This window comes from Sciurus vulgaris, assembly GCF_902686455.1.
Source record: "Sciurus vulgaris genome assembly, chromosome: 8".
Classification (NCBI taxonomy): Eukaryota; Metazoa; Chordata; class Mammalia; order Rodentia; family Sciuridae; genus Sciurus; species Sciurus vulgaris.
This window is the reverse complement of record NC_136468.1, coordinates 98,148,823-98,159,248: the sequence shown is the minus strand read 5'-3', so window position 1 is coordinate 98,159,248 and position 10,426 is coordinate 98,148,823. Positions and strand designations below refer to the sequence as shown.

The window sequence follows — 10,426 nt, the reverse complement described above, 5'->3', positions numbered from 1 at the left end:
CCCAAAGTCCACGTGTTAGGCAATGCAAGAAATTTATAAGTAAAATGCCTGGGTTATGAGAGGTTTAGCCCAATCAGCGCATTAATCCCCTGATAGGGATTGACTGGGAGGTGACTGTAGTCAGGTAGGCTGTGGCTGGAGGAGGTGGGTCACTGCAGGTGTGCCTTTGGGGTTTGGGAGCTCCAGGGCATGGGAACTCTCTCTCCTCTCTGTACTTCCTGGTGTGGTGTCCTGAGTTGTTTTCCTCTGCCATACTTTTCTGCCATGATGTTCTGCCTCACTTCTCACCCTAAAGAATAGAGTCGGTCACACATGGACTAAGACCTCTGAAAACTGTGAGCTCCCAAATAAATTTTTCCTCCTCTAAACATTTTTTTTTTTGTCAATCTTTTGGTCACAGCATTGAAAAAGCTGATTGAAACAACAGTGCTACAGGCCAGTCTCCTGCTCAGAGCAGGGCAGAGCAAAGTGGAGAACAGATGTGGTGGGGCAAATGGAGCAACACAAATTGTCAGAAAAAGTGTAATCAGAAACATTCAAAACCATTTGTCAAGAGACTTGATGACATTCTACACACGGAATGGAGTCCAAAAGCTAATAGAACTCTGTGAGTCTCTTGGCCCAAGAAGAACTGCTTTGGGGCTTATCCAGTGAAGTATTGCTTCAATTTGGAAAGGAGATCATTTATTCAGTCTCTTCTTGGAACCCAGTACTACTCTACTGTCACAAGGACCACAAACACTGGGAGGATAAGAGACATCTAGGGTATGGACATCAGAGATCTTGTGCCATTTTCTAGAACAAGAAATTACTAACTATGAGTTTGAGCCAAAGAGGCAGGACAGGGCAAATATACAGGACAGCTACAGCTATCCACCTGGGGTGCAGACTCACAGAAGGAAGCATTTCTGGCCTTCAGATATATGGGCCTGGAACAATTATAAATTGGTTAATAAAAACATTCATGACAGTTTTTTTTCAATCAAAGCCTCATAATATCTGAGATATTCATCTTCAATATTTTTAAAGTATTTGTTTTTATTTAAGTGAGTAACATGTGTTGATGCCTGGGAATCAAATACACATGTAGGTAAGAGAGAATACGTGATATGGAAGAAACACAGATTGGGTCAAAGGAAATTAAAGATAGGATTCCTCAAGGAGATGCAGTCTGAGCAATTTCTCCAAGGAAGGACCAACTTTTAGGTCAAGGCTTATTTGTAATACAGAAGTGGTCAGCAACTGAGATCAGGGATGTTAGTAGGATGCAGAGACAAGTAGGCAGGAAGTAGGAACAAAGCTTTGCTGGGAAGTCCAAACTAAACTATCCCAGGAACACTAAAGACACCTGATGATACAGTTTTCTATCTCAGTATCTCCAACAAAGACAGTAATAATGATAAAAATTCACTTCTAGAGTCTTTGATACACACTGGGACATTGTCATTTTGTACCTTATGTAACCAAATATAATTTTCATGTCAACTTCTAAGTAGGTTTTACTCCTATTGCACACTAGGGAAAACTGAACGTCAGAAAGATTACAAGGCCAGGCTCCTATAAGGAAAGGATCCTGAATCCTACCTCTAAATAAACTCTGGATGATCTGTATCCATATTGTCCATTATAGTGACACAAGCTACATATGGCTATTGAAATACAACTTCTGAGAATTGGAATGTGCTATAAGCATTAAATACACACTGGAATTTGAAAATCTTTGCATGAATAAAATAATGCAAAGTATCCCACCAATAAATTTTATATTGAGTATGTCTTTAAATGCTAATAATTTTTTTATAGAATGGATTAAATAATGTTATTAAATTTAATTTTAACAGTTTCTAATTTTTTAATATGGCAACTAGAAAAATTTAAATTACATGTGTGGTAATTTGTTGGGAGAAATCCTAAGTCTTGACTAGCAACTGTGAATGTCTCAAGTGTGTAAAAGGAAAACCTTCACACATTCACGCCCATCAGGAATACCTATGGTGAGGAGCATTTCGCTCTGGCCACTCAGGAAAGTAAACAACTGCTCCCAAATTTACCTAGTGTTACCAAGGGAACCTGTATAGGGGCCTGGTGGTCTGATCACCCGTGGCACATTGTGATTGGGTTAAAAGTCTATCAAATGTATGGTTTTTCCTGCAATAAACGAGTTTGCAGGTTGCTTGCCACAAGCCTACTTCTACCCAAGTCCCGGGGTCTGGGTTCTGACTCCGCAGCTCTTACTTGCGCCTGAGCTAGCCTGGTACCCCCTACATTTCATTATATCTCATAATATTATGGGTCAGGAATTTAGGCAGGATGGAGTGGGCAATTATTCTGCACCATGCTATGTGGGCTGAGGTCACTTGGAGATGTTCACATGGCAGCAAGTTTGGTCTGGAGGGTTCAAGACAGCTTCATTCATGTATCTGGTGCTTTGGCTGGAAAAACTGTCTTACCTGGCTCTTCCTTTCCTCTCCATGTAGTCTCAGCCATCTCCAGATATTCTCTCCAACAAACTACCTCTCTGGTAGTTCAGACTCCAAAAGCCAGTGTTCACAAGACAGAATATGAAAGTTGACAGTCTCTTAAAGCCTATACCTGGAAGTGACACAGATTTTTAGCTTGCATCAAAATCACTGAAAGAACTTGTTAAAAAATCATGTCATGGATCTCACACCTGAAATTTCTGAATCAGTGGGTCTCAGGTGGGACTTAAGAATTTGCATTTCAATAAGGTGCTAGGTATAAACATTTTCCCTCAAATTGATAGAGATTTATTTTCTAATGCAATAGTTGGAAGTTGAGGCCTAATAAATGATTAGATCATGAGGGTTCTATCCTGAAAATGGATTAATGCTATTATCATAAAAGTGGGTTATTTAGTTATCTTAAGGGCTTATTGTAAAAGCAAGTATGGCTCTCTCCTGCTCTTTCTCTTACATTCTCTCTTGCCCTTTTGCCTTCTGCCATCAGATGATGGAGCAAGAAGACCTCACCAGATGCTGATAACTTGATGTTGCATTTCCCAACATCCATAATTATGATAAACAAATTTCTTTTCTCTGTAAATTAGTCTGTGGTACTCCATTACAACAACACAAAATCTAGTAATACACAAGACCACAGGTGATGCTCATAGTCAGGAACCACATTTGGAGATCCAATAGCCTATATTTCAGCATAACTAACAATTCTATCTTACTCCCTGTTTCTGTTGCAATCTTTACCCTTACATACCCCAAGGTATTCCCATGTACTCTCATGTATTCATACTGGTCCTCATCAAGGATCAAAATAAAGATTCAAATACAACTGCAGACACAGTTCTTAGTGCATCAGAGAATAGGCAAGCATGTGTTCATTATTACCAGCAACAGAAGCAGAGAAAGACTAGCAAGTGGGTTGTAAATGTCAGGCACAGGCCTTTACATAGCAGCATTCTACAAACATAAATAATTGGCTTATCATATTAGTTTTCTATTTCTGCATAACATAGCACATTGTCCCAAAACATAAAGGCTCAAAACCAAGAAAACAAGCATTCAGTATCTCATAGTTTCAGGTCATCAGTCTAGAATCAGCTTAGCCAAGTAGTGGGGTTCAGGATCTCTCATGAGGCAGCAAGCAATATGCTAACCAGGGCTGCTGTCATCTACAGGTCAAAAAGAGGATTCACTTTTTTTTTTTTAATTTTAATTTATTTTTATTGTAAACAAATGGGACACATGTTGTTTCTGTTTGTACATGGAGTAACAGCATACCATTTACATAATCATACATTTACATAGGGTAATAATGTTTGATTCATTCTGTTATTTTTTCCTTTCCCCCACCCCTCCCACCCCTCTTTTCCCTCTATACAGTCCCTCCTTCCTCCATTCTTGCCCCCCTCCCACCCCCCATTATGTGTCATCATCTGCTTATCAGTGGGATCATTCGCCTTTTGGATTTTTGAGATTGGCTTATCTCACTTAGCATGATATTCTCCAATTTCATCCATTTGCCTGCAAATGCCATAATTTTATTATTCTTTATAGCTGAGAAATATTCCATTGTGTGTGTGTGTGTGTGTGTGTGTGTATATATATAAATATGTATCAGAGTTTCTTTATCCATTCATCAATTGAAGGGCATCTAGGTTGGTTCCACAGTCTGGCTATTGTGAATTGAGCAGCTATGAACATTGTTGTGGCTGTGTCTCTGTAGTATGCTGATTTTAAGTCGTTTGGGTATAGGCTGAGGAGTAGGATAGCTGTGTCAAATGGTGGGTCCATTCCAAGTTTTCTAAGGAATCTCCACACTGCTTTCCAGAGTGGCTGCACTAGTTTGCAGCCCCACCAGCAATGTATGAGTGTACCTTTTTCCCCACATCCTCTCCAACACCTATTGTTGCTTGTATTCTTGATAATTGCCATTCTACTTGGGGTGAGATGGAATCTTAGTGTAGCTTTGATTTGCATTTCTCTTCAGAGGATTCACTTCTATGCCACTCCATGTCCACTCAGAAGATCCATTTCTAAGCTCACTCTCATGACCGCTAAGAGGCCTCAATTCTTTGCCACATATGCATCTCCATAGGCCTGATTCATGGCATGGCTTCCTCCAGAATGAAGCAATTCAAGAGAGAAAGAGAAAGAGAAACAGAGTGCCCAAGATGGAAGCCACAGCCTTTTTATAACCTAACATTGGAAATAACATTCATTTCTCTGACCTATTCTATTCATAGTTCAATGAAGGGGAAGAAGAATATATAAGGATATGATAATTGACAGTTGTTTAAGGGACTGCCTATGACATTAAAAAACAAACTCATGGACTTCAGTATATTAGGAATTTGAGTACTGACTAAATCAATTACAGTTCATCTTGAGGAGATTAGTACTTAAGGCATACTATGTCCCTTAAAAACATCGATTAAATGTAATTCAAGTACACTGCTGTTTATCTTGTTTTATGACAACAGAATTATGAAATAGCTCCATTATAGTATGTGCAGTATAATAATTACATTAATAGTAATAGCAAGTTCCTATAGGCAAGAATAGTAATAGGCATTCATTTAATTATTGATTTAATAATAAAGTATAAGATCAACATTGTCCAATAACATTTCAAGACTTCAAAATATATTGCTATATGGATCAACATTTTGTGGGATTTGGAGACCTATATTAAAATTTTCTTGCTAAAAATATGTCATGGAATTGAGAAAGAGAAGTAATACCATTCTGAGACCCACATGCCAGGCATTCTGCCAATATTTAAATGTATCGCTCCATTGTTCAGCTCCATCAGAACCCTATAACACAGAAAATAGCACAGAGATTATAAATATCTCACCCAAAGGTCCATGGTTACTAAACACAGTTTTGCCCCATATCTCCAGATGACTATGAAATTCCTTTGTATAAGCTATACTGTTTTGTTACCCACTAGGATTTTGTTTAGCTATATAGTTCATTAAATAAAGTCTCAAAAGTAGCATCATTAGTAGTGCATGTCAATTTCTATATCATAAAAGTTGGTTGTCTTGGTTGTTTTTATTGAGTTTCTCTGATATCAGTGTTAATTTTAATTATGTAATGCTACTTTGTTGTTTAGGGTGCCTTGAGAAATCATACAAGAAGACCCACCGTCTCAAAGATTTGAACTTCTCTGGTAATTCTTGGACTAAGTCCAGTTTCTTCTTACCTTTTCAGATTTCTTTCCCTGCTTAATGGATTCATGTTTGGGAAGGTAGATCTAGGAGTAGCCTCAACTTTCAGAGTTCCTACTATGTCTCCATCTGCATTGACCCACATCTCTCCCAGTCATTCAGGAAGAGTTTCCTCTAAATCTCTTGACTACTTTTTTTGAGCTAATGCTTTCTTTCAAATACCAAAGCCAGTAGCTTTGCTGGCAATCAGTAGTTCTCAAGAGGCAGCTTTCACAGTTGAATAAATTAAGGCTTTTCTAAAGCCCAATTTAACTATTGAGTTCCAACCTTCAAGTTCTCTGGATCTTAAAGAACAAAAATGGAGGGAAAGAGCATTCTAGCAAAAGCAAATAAATATCTGGAGAGTACAGAGGAAAACCACTTCCTGTGCTTAGCTGAAGTAAGTATCACATTGGGGGAAAAAGGGATGATGTGATCAATTTGCATAGTGCTAAAAGATTGAGCACACACTATGGTAAATGTGGGACTGGTAATTGTTTTTTTAAGAAAGAAGAATAATCAATCCTTATTATCTTTTTGTAGAAAACCAATGTTGATGAAGAGCAATTTAAATTTGATGCTTAAGAGCAAGGAGCTTGAAAAATCTTGAAACTACCAGTCAATTAAAACAATTTTGTCACACATATGGGGACACTGATTCCAAAGCAGGTGACACAGAAAAGTTTAATGGATAACTCCACCTATAAAACACAGCATGTCCAGGCAACAGACAGTTGTTAAGGCAATACAAATTTCATTGTAAAGAACTAACTTAGAATTTTCTCTCCCTGAATAATTCTGAATAAAGTATACTCGGAAGGTGTGGTGGGGTATGAAACAGATGACTATTACTAGGAGAAAGAAGAAACTCTTAATTTGGGCTCTATATTCTTGATGGGCCCACATGTCAGGCCAAAGAGACTTTATCAGCTGAAGGATGACAGCCATCTGTATCAAAAAGAGGATGACAACAATTGTCATCATAATGACAATCATAGAGTAGTTCATAATAATGATTTCCCTGCAGCTGAGATCTCTGTAGAACTCAAAGCATCTCTGTTTTTCTGAGTAACTTGGATCTGTTCCATATTGTAAAAAAAATATTGGCAAAAAAATAAGGCTTCCCACCATCCAAATAATAATGCTTAAGACTACCGCATGGTACTTTTGTAATTGTTGTGTCTGGAGTTTCTTAAAATAGATGAGTATTCGGAGTATGACAATGGCTATATAGAAAACAAAGGAGAAGTACATATGCCAGTATATGATGCTGCTAACCACCCGGCAGGTAAAGGTTCCCAGCTCCCAGATGACTGACAGGTAATAACTGAGGCGGAATGGAAGGCTGACCAGGAGGACAGAGTGCAGCACCATAATATTAAAGATGATGGTGGCAATCACTGACTGACTACTCCTCTTGAACATCATGTATGACATTAAAACTGTTCCAGTAGTGCCTCCCAGTAAAACCACGCTGTAGAGTGTTGTCAGAATCGTCCTGCAATATGCATCACAGTGGTTGAGGTCCATGTTTGAGACATTTGGCAAGGCAGTTGTATTGATTGTCTCCATGTTTTGACACGATGAACTCAGATCATAATTGCCTAGATCAAAGTTTAACAAAACTATGATGCACATATGAAAATTGTTCAACAGCTGAGCATTAATAGTATTGAATTTTGCAATCTCAGACTATTTACAAACCCAAAAATTCATACCAAAAAATATTGTCAGAGATTCTGCCTAATAATTCAAACATATTGAAGGAACATAATTGAGTGAAATAAAATAACAAAATTAAGTTTGTCTGAATGTAAACTTCAGAGCTGTGCATCTAGGTATTCTACAAACAGCTATGGGTATGCACACATATCAGGCAAGGAGGGTAGCATGAGACAGATAAACTTCAGGTGCAAAATTTATGGAAGGGTCAAAGATTTCAGTAATCAAAATAAAATTACATGTATGTGTGTGAATATTTTTTGTACCAGCAATGGAACCCAGGGTCGGTGGTGCTTTATCACTGAGCAACATCCCCAGCCCTTTTTATTTTTATGTTTTTTTATTTTGAGACAAAGTCTTGCTATGTTGCTTAGGGTTTTGCTAAGTTGCTGAGGCTTTGAACTTGTGATCCTCCTGCCTCAGCCTCTGAAGCCACTGAGATTACAGGTATGCATCACTATGCCTAGCTCAAAATAAAAAAATATTTTAAAAATTTAAACTAATACTAAAATTCATGGTGGACAAAATAACAAAATTTTAAATTAAGGGAGCATCAGTGTACACCCAGTATACATTCAGGTCAGATTTATAAAGGTCACCCTTCCTGTTGTCAAACTAATTTGGTGTGATGTGGAGACAAACTAATTTGGGATAAAGTAGGAAAAAAAAAAAAACCACATAAATCATGTGTAATTATTGTAAGAAAATGTATCAGAGAACATTTTAGAGTGTATCCTGTGAGCAGCTTTTGATCAGGGAGAAGCCTCTAATATATATTATATATTTCCTGCATCCCTTTCTTTTTCTGTTTTCTTTTTAAAGATTACTATCCATATTATGAAGCTCTCTTTTTTAATACCTTTATTTTATTTATTTATTTTTATGTGGTGCTGAGGATGGAACCCAGAGGCTCACGCGGCGAGGCAAGCGCTCCACCGCTGAGCCACAGCCCCCTTCCATCGGCTTAAAGCTGATTCTTTTCTTGAATGATGTTTTGGTGAAATGCTGGAGTTTGAGATGGATCTTATTAGTTTTTATTTAAGTTTTGCTGGTGTGAGGGATTAAGGAGCGATGATCTTGCAGTAAGCAGTACAGAGCACTGATAATCTGCCAACCTGCACACCAGGGCCAATTCTGCCATTAGGGGCTAAGGGACTGGTCATGAATCACTGTGCCTTCATGAAGCTGTGAAATGAGAAGGTTGTATGCCCTGCATTAAAGTGTGCTTCAGGAATCCAATGAGTTAGTGTGTTTGAATTGTGTTTGAATTTGTTTTTAAATTGAAAAAAAAATTGTTATGATTCTGAAGGTGAAATAAGATGAAGGCATTTTTTACCTCTTTCTCCTTTCTCCAAGTAGGACCAGGTACAGTGAGGTTATATAAAATCATTACTGCATCCATAAGATATTTAATATATATCTGACTATTTAAATTTGGTCTTTTCATGATATCCCATAATTCTTGGAGATTCCATATATCTGACTTTAAAAAAAAAATAAATAAATAAATTTTTTCCAGACCTTTGTTCTGACAGTATGAGTCCCAGACATCCACAGCTCAAACTTTTCTCTCTGGAAGGTCCATGTCATTTCCTCATGTATCTCCAGCACCCCTGGCCAGAGGCAAAGTTTAATCATTTGTGTTTGAGTGAAAAGTTATTCCACAGAGCAAATCTAAACATAGTGAAACTTGAAGTGAATAATTAAATTTTTGTTTGTAAAAAAAATCATTAGACATTAGATCTAGTAAGTGTCTTACCTACAAGGAGATTTTCTTGTACTTTAAAACATAATGACAACTTACTTAACAATCTCAATTTCACATGTTGAAATATGCATTATAATGAAGTGCATACAGATAAAATGTGAGGTTTATAATATTTTTATGTAAAGCAAGAGTTCTAATTGACTTTCAGAAAAACAAGTATACTGATTTACTTTATTAAATTTTGGTCATCTGAAAGTCTAAACAAACAAGATATAAGCCTGAAATGATTTTAAAACAATGAGAGCTGAGATTATTGATCAGTTCTGTAGTTTAAATGGACACATCTGCTAAGGCATTGTGCTATTTGAAAACAGGTAACATTGTCGCTTATCAACTGGCTCATAATGGGACAGACATTTAAAAAGAAGGCTGGCTCTTCAGCTATGAAAATGGAAATGACAATACTTAGTTTGTAAGATTTTTATGAAAAGTTAGATTGCATCTGTAAAGAAACTAACAGACTTTCTGAAATATAACATGTTGTCAAAATGTCAATGTCATCTGTCCCTTTATAATATATACAGGGATATTTCATAAATGTAACACAGAAGGAGCATTTTTTTTTTTGGTGTCTCTAAATGATCCTACAGATATTTAATTCATGGAGACAAGTTCACAGGAAAGGGAAAAGTTAGATGGTTACTTTTCCTTTCCTTCAAGATCTTACCCTTGTAATCACACTGACACTCTTAATCTTACCCTTCAAAAGCCTATAATTCTAGGGATTTTTCTTCTCACTAAACCCAAATATGGAAATTTCTAGATAGGCAATTTATCCAGAAATAAATGGCTACCCAAAGTACTTACTTACTCTTTTCCTTTTACGGTTTGCTTTTGGTGGAAGGCTCAAGGCACTGTGGCATGTTCTGATGTACAGCAGGACTGTTAAGAGCAATTTGCTAGAACCAAGTCACCGGTAACCACAGCAGTCCAGGGATGAATGATGAGGGAGTAGCTCAAGCTTCAGACTGAGGATGCACAAAGTTGAACAGCCAAAATGGAAAGCCCAGATGAACCATCTGAGCCACAAACGGATGTTTATCTCTACAGCTAGGGGTGAAGCAGATTCAGAATTACTCCTATCAGTGAAGACTTTCATTTTCACTACCACAGAGATATTTGCGAAAATTTCCTTCATTAAAATGAACAACTTCTTAAAGGGATTTTTTTCCAATGCTGTTTCTCATCCTGCTTTTATGTGCTACCCCAAATGTTCATATTCAGAATAAGAACAATTTTGAGGAAGT

General features: G+C 37.3%; 1 protein-coding gene across 2 annotated transcripts; it reads right to left on the bottom strand.

Moving 5' to 3' along the window:
* Positions 1-4,468: 4,468 nt before the first annotated feature.
* LOC306668708 (putative G-protein coupled receptor 141) lies at positions 4,469-10,223 on the bottom strand. Of its 2 annotated transcripts, XR_013765946.1 has the most exons (4): positions 9,987-10,223; positions 8,933-9,024; positions 5,686-7,293; positions 4,469-5,293 (listed from the first exon to the last, which is right to left on the bottom strand). XR_013765946.1 is itself a non-coding variant. In XM_079152379.1 (3 exons), the coding sequence occupies exon 3, from the start codon at positions 7,259-7,261 to the stop codon at positions 6,374-6,376; it is 888 nt and encodes a 295-aa protein (XP_079008505.1). In that variant the 5' UTR covers positions 7,262-7,293; positions 8,933-9,024; positions 9,987-10,223; the 3' UTR covers positions 4,469-6,373. The 2 variants fall into 2 exon arrangements, 1 of the variants encoding a protein (XP_079008505.1); XM_079152379.1 differs by having other exon boundaries at positions 4,469-7,293.
* Positions 10,224-10,426: the final 203 nt, after the last annotated feature.

Excerpts from the sequence above, each read along its gene's own strand:
- LOC306668708 (XM_079152379.1), bottom strand. The coding sequence starts at position 7,261 with ATGGAGACAATCAATACAACTGCCTTGCCAAATGTCTCAAACATGGAC.